This window comes from Rhincodon typus, chromosome 19, assembly GCF_021869965.1.
Source record: "Rhincodon typus isolate 14 chromosome 19, sRhiTyp1.1, whole genome shotgun sequence".
Classification (NCBI taxonomy): Eukaryota; Metazoa; Chordata; class Chondrichthyes; order Orectolobiformes; family Rhincodontidae; genus Rhincodon; species Rhincodon typus.
This window is the reverse complement of record NC_063350.1, coordinates 23,115,423-23,131,414: the sequence shown is the minus strand read 5'-3', so window position 1 is coordinate 23,131,414 and position 15,992 is coordinate 23,115,423. Positions and strand designations below refer to the sequence as shown.

General features: G+C 38.8%; 1 protein-coding gene across 1 annotated transcript in view; it reads left to right on the top strand.

Annotated features, from left to right (window-relative positions):
- Positions 1-15,344, top strand: part of LOC125485506 (DNA (cytosine-5)-methyltransferase 3B-like) — a 43,113-nt gene extending 27,769 nt beyond the window's left edge. Inside the window, exon 5 of the mRNA XM_048608558.1 lies at positions 10,981-15,344. Within this exon, the coding sequence (XP_048464515.1) occupies positions 10,981-11,122 (142 nt within the window). The 3' untranslated portion in view covers positions 11,123-15,344. The remainder of the gene's footprint in view (positions 1-10,980) is intronic.
- The last annotated feature ends 648 nt before the right edge of the window (positions 15,345-15,992 follow it).

Sequence of the window (15,992 nt, the reverse complement as noted above, 5' to 3'; positions counted from 1 at the left end):
AACTATGAGTTTCAATGCTTGTTTCAATAAGAGATTAAAGTAAGTTAAAAGTAGTTCAATGGTGGAGAATGCTGGACAAGTTGAATAGCCTGTTTGTGTTCCTACAATAATATTTGTTAGGTTTCACTGCTCATCTGTGAAGTAATGTCATAGATTTTTAGGGGTAAAAGTGTTGCATAGACATTTGTTTGGTGCAGCAATAGAATCTCCATCATTGCAAAAATCTGTCTGGAGGCCTGCATTTGAATAAGTCAGGTAACCTTAGATATTGATTGATTGAGGTTATTGTTACAAGATTGGAATTTCATAACTGATTTCACAAACTTTCATTTTCACAGTGAGATGTTTGCCAATTCACAATTTGATTGGCAGTTCCCTCTCTAAGTGGTTCTAAGCCCATTGAAGTGAAACTGAGTTTCAATGCTTGTTTCAATAAGAGATTAAAGGAAGTTAAAAGCAATTCAATTTTAATCAATGAGATGGTTTCTTTCATGAGTGAATTTTTTTTTATCTCAGCATGTGTCTTGAAGTTTACCAATGCTGAATACTGGGTGAGTTAGCATAGCAGGCTAACGACAGAAGGTGGTGGGATTGGTTTGGCATAAATTGGCATCCGTTTGGCATAGGAAGGCCATTTGAGGTGGATAAGTGGTATGCAAGTTATTAGCGACAATGGGGTGGGTACAGAGGCATAGCATGGCATGCAGGTTATGTGTCGCCATGGTAAAGTGACATATGTTAGCAAATGGGAGTATATGGGGGGCCATAGATGGGTCCACAGACATAAGTTGGCATGGAGGGTATCAAGGACCATGGCAGATGGGGGCATGAGACGCCATGAGTTGGCATGGGAGTAGTGAGGGATGAATGCAAGTGTGGGGTGAGGACGGTTTGTGGGCCATTTCGTGTTATTGTCTTTTTAAAAAAAAATTCAATCGTGCTAGAACACTGAGGTGGGCCTTCAACTCAGCCCAGCCCTGCACTTGGCCTTGCAAGCAGCCATCCAAGGTCAAATACATGAATTTTGGGTCAGTGAATCGCTGATGGTAGCCTTTATAGTCCTGTCAAAACAACCGGGGGTTAGGCTTCACGCATGCCTTGTTTTACTGAATGATGCCCCCAAACACCTATGCATTCATAGTAAACTTGCTGGATAAGAGTAGGATGTGGAAAGGTTAATTTGGCTCTTTTTGCACCTGCTTTAGGTGTAGGTGCCGAATATCTCTTGTAGCAACACTAATATTTGCCAAGTAATTTACTTTTAGATGAAAATATGCTATACTGAAGGTTTTAGATTTCATAGTGCATTTGTAAAATGGTGCTGTTTCATCATATTTCAAGATCCACTTATCCACTAAGAAGGGCAAAAAATGAATCAATCTTATCAAATATTTGTTTAATTATGTGTAAATGTAAACATATCAAAATGTTTTGTATTCAATGACTGACCACTAAAAACAAATGAATAACAATTGGAAACTGATAAATTGATGTAATTTTTCAATACCTATCATTCCTGGGACTGACAGCAGGTACTTTTCTTAGAATCATCGGCATTGCATTATACAGTTGGTCCCAATTGGTTGATACTTGTGTTTACACTTCACAGGAGTCTTGTTCAACTGTAATCACCTTCTTTCTATCCTTCATCAACTTTTATTGCCTTATCAGCTGTGTATGCATCAGCCTTCCCCTAAATGTGCCTGTGCTATTTTCAAACATGTGGTGGCAAATTCCACAGTCCGTACAAGATTTATGATAGGAAATTTCTTTTATATAATCTGTAAATACTATCTTATAATTTACCTTTATCTGGATTTGCTTACATGTGGAAACAGCTTCGACACATCAAACCACTATAGTTCCAAAATCCTCGATAGCAAGTCTGTTCTTCTTCCTTTTCCTGTGAAAAGAGTTACAGTCTGCTCAGTTTTCCTTGTTAGATGCATTTTTCAAACTAGTGTCTTAATTGGAAATCTCTTCTGTATTCTTCTAGTGATCTAGTTGAGTTTAGGAAAGAGGTACATCGACAATTAAGAAGACAAAAAGGAAATGCAAAATTAAAGTATAACACAACATATGATAAAAATGAAACATTCTATAGAATGCTGAATAGTAGGAGGTGATTAAGTCACACAAATAATTTTAGGAAGTTTTTTCAGCTTGTTCTTTAGTTTTTTACACCTACTTCAAATTTTACAGGTAAAATAAGTTCTTTTTCAGAAATCTCCAAAAAAAATAAACTTAAGAATAAAATGAATTCTCATACATAGATTAGCACATACAATGTACTATGATACTGAGAAAAGTTTGCTGTTCTGTTTTTTGAGCCTTAGACTAAATTTTAAGTGCTTTATGAGAGCTCCAGTTGCTGAGTTGCCATTGTTAATTTTTCTCCCCTTAAATACCTTTGTTCGTCCCAGTTGGCAGCTATCCATAAGAACCGAAAGAACTGCAGATGCTGGAGTCAGAGTCAATACAGTGTAGCACTGGAGGAACACAGCAGGTCAGGCAGCATCAGAGGAGCATAAGAGTGGACGTTTCAGGACTGGAGAGGGGGAAAGGAGCTGGGAAATGAATAAAGGAAAGAGGGGTGGGGCTGGGAGAAGGTAGGTGGGGTGGCGATAGGTGGATGCAGGTAGGGGTAGTGGGGATTGGTCGGTGGGATGGATTGGTGGGTGGGATGGATTGGTGGGAGAGAAGATGGACAAGTTGTGTCAGGTCAGGAAGGTGGGGATGAGAGGGAGGGTTGGACGTGGGATGAGGCCAGGTGTGGGGCGATTTTGAACCTGGTGAATTCTATGTTTAGGCCATCAGACTGTAGGCTCCTGAGGCAGAATATGAGGTGTTGTTCCTCCAGTCTGCATGTAGCATCATGTGGCACTGGAGGAGGCCTAGGATGGACATGTCATCCTGGGAGTGGGAGGGGGAGTTAAAATGGTTAGCAACTGGAAGATGTTGTTGATTATAGCGTACGGAGCCGAGGTGCTCTGCAAATCTGTCACCGAGTCTACGTTTGGCCTCACCAATGTAGAGGAGGCCACATCAGGAGCAAGGGATACAGTAGACCAAATTGGAGCATGGACAGGTGAATCCCTGTTGGATATGCAAAGTTTGTCTTAGGTCTCGGATGGAGGTGGAGGGAGGTGTAGGGGCATGTAGAGCACTCTCCTGCATTTCTGATACTGCCTGACCTGCTGTGTTCCTCCAGCTCCACACTTTATTGACAATAGCAGAGGTTGCTGGAAAAGCTCATCAGGTCTGGCAGCATCTGTGAAGAAAAATCAGAGTTAACATTATGAGTCCAGTGACCCTTCCTCAGAACTGATGGTAGGTAGGAAAATGTTGGTTTATATGCAGAAGATAGGGTGGGGAGAGGGAATAAGGAGTAAATGATAGGCCATTGTATCAACTACTGACCTATTTCATCTGGTGATCTCCCCCCACCCCCACCACTGCCTCCAAGCTGATAGTCCCCCAGCCCACACAGCTTGCTTCTATCTCCTTCCAAAAGTCCCCACACAGGACTGCCTGGACAGACCCATTGTTTCAGCCTGCTTGTGCCCCACAGAACTCCCCTCTTCCTACCTTGACTCAGCCTTCTCTCCCCTGGTCCAGTCCCTGCCCATGTACATCTGTGATTCTTCTGACGCTTTATGCCAGTTTCAAAATTTCCAATTTGCAGTCTCAAGCACCTCCTCTTTACCATGGATGTGCAATCCCTTTACATGCCCATCCCCCACCAGGATGGTCTTGGGGATCTCCCCTTCTTCCTGGAGCAAAGGCCTGAACTGTCCCCACCCACCACCACCCCCACTTGGTCGAGCTTGTCCTCGCCCTCAACAACTTCTCTTTTAACTCCTCTCATTTTCTTCAGGTCAGAGGGTGGCCATAGGTACCTACCTGGGCCCCAGTTATACCTGTCTCTTTGTGGGGTACGTGGAATGTTCCTTGTTCCTGTCCTATTCCGGCTACCACCCACAAGTGTTTCTCCGATATATCGATGATGCCATCGGTACTGCTTCCCTCTCTCATCCAGAATTGGAAAAGTTCATTGATTTCGCATCCAATTTCCACCCTGCCCTCACTTTCATCTGGTCTATTTCTGACTCCTCCCTTCCCTTTCTCGACATCTCTGTTTCCATTTCTGGGGATAGACTGGCCATTAATATCCACTATGAACCCACCAATTCCCACTGTTACCTGGACTACACAACCTCACACCCTGCTTCCTGTAAAGACTCCATTCCATTCTCTGAGTTCCTCCATCTCCATCGCATAATTTCAGATGAGGCCAGCTTTGACCAGGGAGTCTCCAAAATTTCCACCTTCTTCCTCAACCAAGGATTCCCAGCCACCATCGTCAACAGCGCCCTCAACTGGGTCTGACCCATCTCCCACACTTCCGCCCTCACCCCCTGTCTTCCCTCCCGCAACAATAGGGTTCCCCGTGTACTTATCCACTATCCCACCAGCATCTCCACCCAGAAGATCATCAGATGCCATTTCTGCCATCTCCAGCGAGATGCCACCACCAGACATATGTTCCCCTCTCCTCCCTTGTGTGCCTTCCGCAGGACTGTTCCTTCACTCCCCACAGCTTTCCAGCACCTTTCCCTGCCCATTTCTCACCTCCTTCCCCAGTATCCAAGGGCCCAAACATACCTTCCAGGTGAAGCAGCACTTCACCTGCACTTCCCACAATCTAGTCTACTGCATTTGTTGCTCATTATGTGGTCTCCTTTACATTAGGGAAACAAAGCATAGACTGGGTGACTGCTTCACAGAACACCTATATTCTGCCTGCAAAAAAGACAATGAGCTTCCAGTTGCCTGCCATTTTAACACCCCGCCCTGTTCCCTGGTCAACATCTCTGTCTCAGGTTTGCTGCAGTGTTCCAACATAGCTCAGCGCAAGCTGGAAGAACAATACCTTATTTTCCACTTGGGGACCCTGCAGCCCTCCGGCCTCAAAATTGAGTTCAATAATTTTAGGGCCTAAACTTTCCCATGTCCTAGGTCCCCTACCCCACATAACAGGCCTTGTTATTCACATAATCTGCCATTACACACTGCCTATTGTTAGTCACTAACAGTCTCCATTCACAGCTATTAACTCTCCTGGCCTAATCATTATCAACTCCTTTGTCTATCTGACTGCTCTTATGTCTGTTTGGGATCTATCCGCATCTATTGTTTACTCCTTACCCCCTCCTCCAGCCTATCTTCTGCCACAAACTGACATTTTCCTAGCTACCATCAGTTCTGAGAAAGGGTCACCGGATCCAAAACATTAATTTTTCTTCACAGATGCTGCCATCCCTGATGAGATTTTCCAGCAATCTCTATTCTTATGGCAGCTATCTGTGCCAGTTATGATAAATCCGCTTGATTTTGTGATTGGTTTTCCCTGAACTGCTAAAGTTACATCATCACAATCAGTTCTGCTTTGAAGGAACCTACATCAACTCAAAGCCATTCCAAGTCTGACCTAAATCGCCTGCAATTCCTCGCTGTCTGGTCTGCCTCACTGTCATTCAGAGTTGCTTGTGGTCAATTCTGAAAGATTCATTGTCTGCTTTGATCGACCTCAAGTTATTTTCTGACCTGTTCAACTGCATTTTTATCTGCCATGAAGGCCTTTGCAGGTCTGCTCACTTTCAATGTGCCCAGTCCTGTAACCAAATTCTCCCCTTGTATCTTGTCCACTCCCCCTAATGAAAACCCAACAACTTTGTCCAGTTTCTCATCTGATGCATTTTTAATTTGGTATTTTTATTGCTAGCTATGCTATCACAAATACTTTTTGCCAACTGCAGTGCGAAATCTGAAAGTAGGTGATGAGAAAAGGTGAACAAGATGCAGGCAAGAATGGTTTACAGCAGACTGTGGGCAGGTTGAAACAGGCTAGAAATAGCTCCACAGAATGCGGACATTATTGCGAAATGTTAATCCATTCTGATGAGTGGTTTACTTGCCAAGTTCAAATGCTTCAATCCAAATCTCTGAGACCTATCTGCTTGCTCCTGCTAGAAGGCCTTAACTTTCTCAAGTCCCTTTCAGCCCATCCTTGTGTTTTAATCATTCAGCCCATGTAATTCCCAGCCCTCCTGTTCCACTCATGTTTATTTGCCAGTCTAATGTACTTAACATTCTACCTATTCATTCATCTACATTCCCTGAATTCATCCTTCCTTGCTTTCCTGAATTCATCCATGAGAATGCTTTTTTGAAAGTGATTGCATAACCTATTCAAAACATAAACCTTTGCTCAGTTTTTGAATCTTTAATAAATCCTGCTGAATCATTATTTGACATACATCAAGAAAATGTTTGAATGATTTTTTTAAAAAACTTGTTCATGGCATGTAGGTGTTTCTGGCTACGCCAGCATTTATTACTCACCCCTGATTACCTTGTGAAGGCGGTAATGATCTGCAAAAGCGTAGGTACACCCACAGTGCTCTTAGGAAATAAGTTCCAGGATTTGAACCAGCGACAGTGAAAGTAGAGCAATATAGTTCTAATTCAGCATACTGTCTGGCCAGGGCAGGGAGGCAGGGATCATTCTTTGAGGTGTTGGAAGCTGTGGGTTTGGAAGGTGCTGTGAAGGGCTTTTGGTGAATTGTTGCAGCATCCATCTTAAAGAAGGTGCGCATTGCTGCCCCTGTAAAGATAAAGTCATCATAGTCCCAGAGAACTAGAGGGCTGCTATCTCATTAGAGAGAGACAGGTGGTGGTGAGTTTAAACAGAGGTTTTACTATGTCTAAGGTGAGGGGAGTTTGAGAATGTGAGACCTTTTATGCTGACCTCCGCCAACATAGAAATTGAACCTGCACTGTTGGTATTATTGTGCACAACAAACCAGCAAGCCACCCAACTGAGTTAGCTGACCCCCAATTCAGCCACTTTGCATAGTTGGGGAAGCAAGTGAATGTCGAAGGTGTTGCCAGTCAAGCAGATTGCTTTGTCCTGGATGTTGTGGAGCTTCTTGAGTTTTGTTGGAGTTGTACCCATCCAAACACATGTAAAAGTTTTCACTACACTTCTGATTCGTGCCTTGTAGATGGTGGCCAGGCACTGGAGAGTTATACCAATGTCCCATTGTGATCAAACTATTACACTATATATCAATATCTTTGATCAAAGAGGAGTCATATTGAATTCCAAATGTTAACTCTTTCTCTTCCCACAGATATTGTCAAATGTGCTGAGCTTCTCCAGCCTTTTGTTTATAGATGGGCTAAAATTGTTTTCTTTGGACAGAGCAGGTTGAAAGGAGATTTAGTTGAAGTATATAAAAATGTGCAAAATATTGAGGTCTACATGAAGTCAATAGGAAGGACCTATTTCCTTTAATAGAGAGAAGGGAACAATGTAATTGGTAGAAGAAGAGTTAGATTTTTTTGGCCTACACACCAAGATCTGGAAGGTGAGGTAGACTGAATAGCTCTTTTCAGTCAGCAAAGCCACCATGTGCCTTATGTGGTATAAATATTTCTTAATCACATAAGCTGCTGGGATATCTGAAACAGTCTAACCTTTAGTAGTAATGAATTTATATATTTACCAGACCTACTGTTGAATGTAAAAATTAGGCAGTTTTATTATTGAATTGTAATGTATAATTTGCATTTTGTGTGTAATCACTGAGAAACGTTTCTATTTATACAGAACAGTTCAACTGAGCATGGAATAACCAATATGTCTTTATTGATTATGATGCTTGGATCATACGAGTTTAAGAAAAAGACCAGTTGTTTCCTTCATCAAATCTCAATTTTGAATCTGTTTCACCATTGTTTCATTATCGACCAATATCTCATTTCTGCAGAGTTTTTGTCATGTGAATGATCACAAACTCAACTGTGTGCAATCACCTGGAAATTAAATCTTAATTATCCAAAACCATATGATTATTCATAGCTGTTGATAGTGGAATGTTGCCAAGTGCTGAGGCATTCCTCTCCCTTTAGCATTTTAAGATAACTGTGCTTGAAGTTAATAGATAAACAGGCCTAGTACAAGTTATACGATATGTGTTTAAATTTCGCCCAAAAAACAAATTAGCAAGATTGTCATGATAAATGGTAATTTTTGATTTATCTTCTGGGACTGTGGGTTCCAAGATAAAGACTTCAATTTTGCCTTTTAATACAGGTGTACAAATGATTACAAGATCAGCGCAAATATGCATGAATTGTTTGGAGTTAACACCTAAAAATCTATTCTAGTAATTTAAGTGCAGGCAGGTATGTACATAATAGTGGACTGAGTCAGCCCTTAAAGGGAGCACATTGCAGGAGTTGACATAATTTCCTCGCTCTCCTAATTTGAAGATCGAGGCAGTTGACAACTGTGAGAGCTTCAACTTGGCAGTACTCTTGGAGGTATCTATCTTAAGTTATGAGAACAGAAACTGTTGGATCAGGGTTTCCCAAAGTGGGGTCAGGATCCTAAGTGAAGTTGCAAGTTGAAATTTTGGGATCCAATGAAGCTCCAAACAATTTCTAACAACTTAGCTCCTTTACTAACAGGCTGTCTCTCTCGCAGCCTCCCTACCCTGCTCTTAAAGTTGTTACTGATGGGTCATGACCATTTTCAAGCCTGTATGTGGGATCACAGTGAGAAAGAGTTTGGGAAGCACTGTGTTAGGTCCTTGAAGGAAAGGAGTAAACCTCACTGGATGGGTCATATGGATCACATATTGGTGTTGTTATACCATTGGCACATTCTTTGAAGCTGAAAGACCCCTAACCTGCTGGCAGCCAATGCAAGCCCAAGTCATCAATGGAAGAATGTCACACAGCCTTCCCAATGTGCTTTCTTCTTTTCCACCTCCTCCAATTTTACTGTCACATCAGCCTCCAAACATGGCATTTGCAGGTCCCAGAAAAGTGGGTCTATAGCTACGAAAAATAAATCAGAGATGGCTGGAAATACATAGCTTATTATTGATTATCTCTGTATCTACTCTAACTGTTTAACATCAGGACATAAATGAGACTGTTGGTTTCTGTTTGGTTTCTAAAAAACGAACAGCATTCTTATAAGATGGCCATTTTTCAAGCCGTAGCAGCAAATTTGCTGCTGAGCAGTAGTTAATTTCCTTCAAAGTGATCTGAAAATATGATAATAACTAGTATATTTGCTTAAACATCAAAATCTAGTAATTTGTAAGTAAATTGTGAAAACTAATCCATAAATATACCAGTTATGTTGACAAAAATATATCTAGATTTGGCAAATTATAATATCTCATCTGAAAGTGCCTCAATAGATTATACCTTGAGCAAACATTGCCAGGTGCTCTAGTCAAAAATGTTGGCATTTATTGGTGTTTTGATAATTCTTAATCAAAGTAAATGTTCAGTGATTACATTTTAATATAGAGTATGAAAAGAAACTGGAATAATCATATTGAAATAAGTCAGTACCCGGTTTTGGGTCTGAGTTCTTTTGAAAAAAATTCTTTGATGGGATGCATGGCTGCCAAGGCTAGCATTAATTACCCATCCTAAATATTTTTGAATTATGTAGCTTACAAAGTCATTTGGAAGGCAGTTTAGTCAAGTACGTTGCCAGACCAGGTTAAGGAGATTATGAACCAGATGAGTGTTTACAACAATCAATGACATCATTATTGATGAATAGCTTCAATTACAGATTTTAATTATGGAATTTAAGTTCCACGTGCTGCAATGGTGGGAGTTGAACCCATGTACCTAGAGTATTCATTTCTAGAATACTAATCCAGTGGCACTATCACTACGCTACCATTTCCCCCTACCCAAAGCTTATGGACTGGGAGCAATCTGAAATTTGGCCTCAAGCCTCAATTTCGTCTGGGCAAATGACTGAAATCTATTATTGTAGCTTTGGTATTTCTTCCCAAAATTTCTGTCTATATTCCATAAAATACTTGTTAAAACCTACTTCTTTGGCCAACAGCTTTATGCATCTCTGTGCCAGATTTTATGGCCACAAAGAGGCCCACACCTTCCTGCTGATCCTGTAATATACCAGGTGCGTAGTTTGGCACCAAAATCAGACTGCAGCGGTTCAAAAGGCAGCTGATCATCACCTCCTTGGGGCAACCAGGGACGGACAGCCCCAGCCAGCAACACCCACATCCTACAAGTGAATAAAAGACCACCCAGCATATTTAAAGACTAAACCTAGTGGCCCAATTAATAAGCTACCCATGCTAAAATAGAGTTGACATGGACAGGATTGGGGGGAGCATTTTTAATGGTCTACATGAGGAAAGGTCGGAAAGAAAAAGGCTGCACACAATTCAGGGTGCCCTCTGTACATGGGTCAACCCTCCCCACTTCTTCCTGCACTTCCTGTTGACAGAATCCAGCTCACAACCCAGCTCCCTAAGGTCTAGAATCCCTACCTGCCCTGATATGTTAGAACTTACCTTTCCCTGGCAGCCATGGTGAACTTCTGGCTCCTTCCTGTGGTCTTAGCAGTACATTTTACTGAGTGCTGGCTTGCTGGAAAAGAATGCAACTGCAACCCAATCAGATCAAGAAGTGAGAACCAACGGCAGGAATTCCAAATACTTTTAAGCAATCAACCCGGCAGCAAGGTTATGGCTGCAGGCAGGCTTTCTTGGCATGAGTCGGCTTCTGTACTTCTGTGGGGTTGAACAATCAGTCCTCATGTCCCTTAAAATGCAGTGTCAAAATAAAATCCATTGCTATGTTGATAGTCTACCTATTGTATCTTAAGTTGTTTTCCTTCCTTGAAAATATAAACTTATATAAATGCAAAATGTTATTGCTGGGTGTGAAATATTCAGGCTAATTATGTAGAACAGACATCATGATTGGGCAAATAACAGTCTATTGACACAGCAGTTTTGATTAAACTGAGTAATCTTTCTAATTCCACATTTATTTCAGTAAAACAAGTATTTTTGGCATGTTTTCAATGGCAACTTTTAATGCTGTTTGATTCTTGATCTGCAGGATCTTTGGCTTCCCAGTACATTACACAGATGTGTCAAATATGGGACGAGGAGCCCGACAAAAACTTCTTGGAAGGTCATGGAGTGTGCCTGTTATTCGCCACCTATTTGCACCACTGAAGGATTACTTTGCCTGTGAATGATACAGTACAGTATGATACCTTTCAGGAATATAAAGGTGCTTTTACAGAGAATGATCAGTCATAAAACAAATTCAGACTAGTTTTAACATATTAGTATACTGTGACGCAAGAAATTTGAAAGGCATTATTGTGAAGGTTGCATGCTGTACATTTATGATACTGTGGCCATTATTCACAGTCACAACTCAGGACAGGGTAGGTATCAAACACACCTACCACAGTTGTTTTAGCTTTTGTAATCTCATCTTTTATACAAAGAAAAGACAGAATTCCTACTTTTAGCTGTGGTTTTATTACTGTAGTGTGAAGATTATACTTCACAGTTTTCTAGTGTACTTTGTAGTCACTCATTTTATGGGATTTTAAGGGCTTTGAAGTCTTAATGGTGCTATTGTCTACCTTTTAGATTTACAACTTACTTCCTAAAACCTAAAATAGTATTTTATTGTCATATAATACATACCTGTAGCTGGATTTTGGTAGATGAATAGTAAATCATGAAACGATTGTCATAAAAATAAACATAGTGTAGTTAAAAACCATTTTTCAAAAATGTTGAAGTTGATGTTCTCTTTAAACAGTATTTTAGTATATAGTTACTTACATTTCAGACAAGTGTATTTTCTTTCTGTAACCTTTTTATGTACGTAGTCAGTGAATAATCATGATATAATGTTTAATTTTTTAATGTTTTGTACTTTAGCAAGGGCTGCAAATGTGTAAATGAGCAAAAAAAATATAAAGATGGAAAACTGTATAAGTTTAAATCAAAGCAGTTGAAATATGGAGGATGTCCAAAGCTATGGTGAAACTTCTTATCACAACTATTCTTACTCAGTCAAACTTACAGTCTGACAGACAGTTCATATGTTTTGTTGGTAATGTGATATTCTTCTTCCTGCTCCATATGTATCTTTAAAAACGTTTGGAGCTATAAAAGGACTGTGATCATACTAAGATTGTAGTAATGTCATGCTTAAGCATTCTTTTTAAATTCAATGACAGCAAGTAAAATACAATGTTACATTTTATATTTTCAACTCAATACCTTATCTATTGTTTTACTGTGTATGCTCAGAATTGTCCGAGGGACTTGCTCTCTTGCTTCAGACAAAACTGTTATTGAGACATCTCATAAGATTTTTAGCCTGCAATTTCTTTCTTCCTCTGGTTGAGAAGCATCACCGCTTTGCTCCAAACTTCCTACCAACAATATGCCAAAGTAAATAACTCACAATGTGAGGTATCACAGCTGGTAATGTGAATCTTGTCATTCTAATCCAGCACAACCATATATTATTAAATTGCAAAGGCAAGCCGATTTAGTATCTTCTTAAGCAATATAACATTGGTCTTTTACTGACTTCAACTGGGACATTTGTTCTGAATTTTTTTCCTTCTTTCTATGCATTTCTGGTGACATTTTGTGCTTCACATAGTGAGATGTGAGTGTTGGAAACTGGATCATTTTCCAATTTAGGAACCCAGGACCAACTTGGAACATTTCCAAGTTAGTCACAGATTTAAGGCTTTCTTAGGTTATGTCCAGAAGATCCATTTCCCTGGAAAATGTCTCTCTTATTCCCAACAATCAGTATTAATCTCAACATTAAAACACACTTCTGCTATCACCAGTGTAAAATTGTCACTTCTCAATCTCTATTTGTAAGGTTTCAAAATCTAATACCAATTTAATACCTAAGCATGGGAGACTTTGTGCTGTGGATTCTAATATCATCACAAAATGCTTTATTCATAGATTTTGAAAGAAAAATCAGCAACTTTGTTTTGTATGATGATTTTGACTGGGATTAAACTTTGGATGTAAAATGGTCAAATTTAAAATCAGCTAAGTAAGTAGCACAGATATTTAACATGTAATTTAAACCAGATTGTAATTCAGTTCCATTAAATTTTACAGTTCACTTTTACAAACATCTAACAACTGCCACAACATTTAGTAAATGAAAATCCCTCTTATTAAATGATAATCTGCGTTTAATACAAATAATTATTATGTGCACATTCTCCCTACTGTATTTATTACAACTGATGAGAAAAATAACTGACCTCTCTAAAGAACTACAATAAAAAGTATGTTATGTTCTCATTACAGTTACAAAAATAGGTGCTGAAAGAACTCTATAGCTCCCTGAAAATTCTACTGAATTTATCCTGGGAGAACCTTAGCCATGCAGACTTGCAGCTCCCCAATTACATCCTTTGTATTGAATTAGTTTTCCTGACTACAATACAGTGACTCATGCATATGTTGCAAGTTGAATGAGGGCAGGATCAGGCTCAACTTTGATCCCCACCTCAATGCATGGCAATTTAGCCTGCCAGTATTCATTGCTGAGCCTTACTTTGACAAGGTACTATGGAATCATACCTCAGAAAGAAATTACTAATACATACAAGACAGGGAGACAATTAGCAAGGGTAAAATAAACAAATTTTTAAAATTCAGTGTGGACACTGCTGGTTCTGTTAACTTTGAATACTGGATTTTAACCTTTTAGAATAATCACATAAAATGATTTCTTTTCTAGAATATGATTACATTTGTGTTAGCAAAAGGTACATACAGGGATTTCTGTGTTGAACAGCATCCATTGAGGTTTTCTTTCTTCCCGTTAGCAAACCTTTGCAGCAACCAAAACAAAATGGAGCTAAGAACAGCTAATTTATGGTGTCAGTGATACGCAGCAAGGATAACTAGAAATAAGATCATAGCCTGGCCTGAACTATGTTCAAATAACAGTATTGAGTTAGTTTTTAATAGCTGATATGTTACAGTTAGGCACAAGATTCCAGGATTAAGGAGAAGAAAGTCAGCCAGAGTTCTGTTCTTGACTTGTTTTAGAAAAACACATATATATTGAGTAAGAACAGGACTCAGATTAGCTGTGAAGGAAAATAGTTCTCTGACTATTTAGGTTAACTTTAAACAGCAATATCTTAACTCCAGTGAAATAATATGCTTATTTAAATTAAAGTACTTCTTTTTAGTGGAATTCATTTTAAACTGAATATTCTATATTTTTTAAAATGTATTCTTGGTAAGGATCATTTAAATTCTTTAAATTCCACTTAAAAAGTATTAATATAATGTTCAAGGAATTGTTGAGATGGTGTTAATCGATCTTGTGTGTTAATTTCTTGATAATTTTGACTACCCTGTTCCAGTTAGTCAAAGGCCATGAATAGTATTTATAATCTGCAAAGCACATCTTAAAATTGTATCGACAATGCACAGATAACTAAATGAAACCTGTACTAATGGCCTATAAGACTAGCAATGTTTATTTTCTAACCACATCTTACTAGACAGTTTATAATTCTTTCAGCAAGGTATTTATCTTATTCAGAAGCCCAAATTTTAAGTCTTTATTGTTTTTCCTTTTTATGGAATTAATAACATCAATCACAAAGTTGATAATCAGGTTAGGCAAAATTAAACACAAAGCATTGGCCTGTGAAGAACCATCACCACTAAATTACAGCTCAATTCTGAATACTGTTTTGAGTTCTCTCTTTGTGGAATCTAGAAGCACTATTGCATTGTGACAAACACTTGAATACTTCCATTACATTTTTTAGTGATTCTAATTAGCATCTATTAAAAAAAATTTAGATGGAAAAACGTGACAGTTAAAGAGATGTAGAAATACTGTGACTGCATATTTTAAAACAGTCCACCGTAGTTTTCTTAATATTGATGAAAAATAAGATTACCTGTTTTTGGCAACTCCTAAGCTGACAATGTGTGCATTTTAAACCGTAAACTACGCAAAAATATCAGTGGAACTAATTCCGCTGTACTTGAACTCATCTCTCCATTCTTTGTTGATTTAAAGTCAACACTGTTTACAACATATAAAATGTATAATATGGTGCAGCTACTGTACATGGAATCATTTGTTTCATAGTTTGTTTCAAAATGAGCCATCCTACAAAAAAAACTGTAGTGATGACCCACATGAGAACACTTCAAAATTGTGATTACTTTATGTAAAAACCGTAATAGTTTTTGTTTTAAACGTATACAAAATGTTTCCATTGTGAAAATGTGACAGTATGAAAATTTTGTTTTGGCATGCATCCCTATCATTTTTAATATATGGTAAAAAGGATTTAACTGTATCCCCTGTATGTGAGATTAAGAGGTACAAATTGTAGCACTGCTTGTCTGTTTACAATAAATAATTTTCCTCCCTTTGTTATGTCTCCTTTTTAACATTAAGTTGTTTGAAATGGTTAACATTTGAAAAGGCAAAAACACACAAATTGCTACAACATATTGTATGACTTATTTTGGGGATGATGGGTTTATCTTATGAAGAAAGATAGAACAGATTAATTGTTCATTATATGAATACATTCATAAAATGAAAAATGAGGGAGCTGTTGTGGTGCAGTGGTAGTATTCCTACCTTTGAGCCAGAACGCCCAAGTTCAAGTCCCACCTGCCCCAGAGCTGTGTCATAACATCTCTGAACAGGTTGATGGGAAAACAGAGGAGAAGAATGAGATGTGATGTAATTGAAATATCAGATCTTTAGGGGTCTGGATGGAATTTTGGGAGGATGTTTTTTCTTACGAGGAATGCTAAGAATAAGGGACATGAATTAGGAATAAAATGTCTATTTTTCAAGACAGATGAATTATTTTTCGGATACTATCCTTCATGAACTTCCTTGATTTAATTCCTGTAATATTAATTTAGATAATCGCAAAACCTATGCCTTTTGATTGCAATGCATTCAGCATGCCAACTTCATGCTGCCTGCTCATTTTGATGGTTTCTGCCTACATAATCCAGTTTGGGACTTCTGACTTCAATCTCATTCTATACATTGTGAAAATA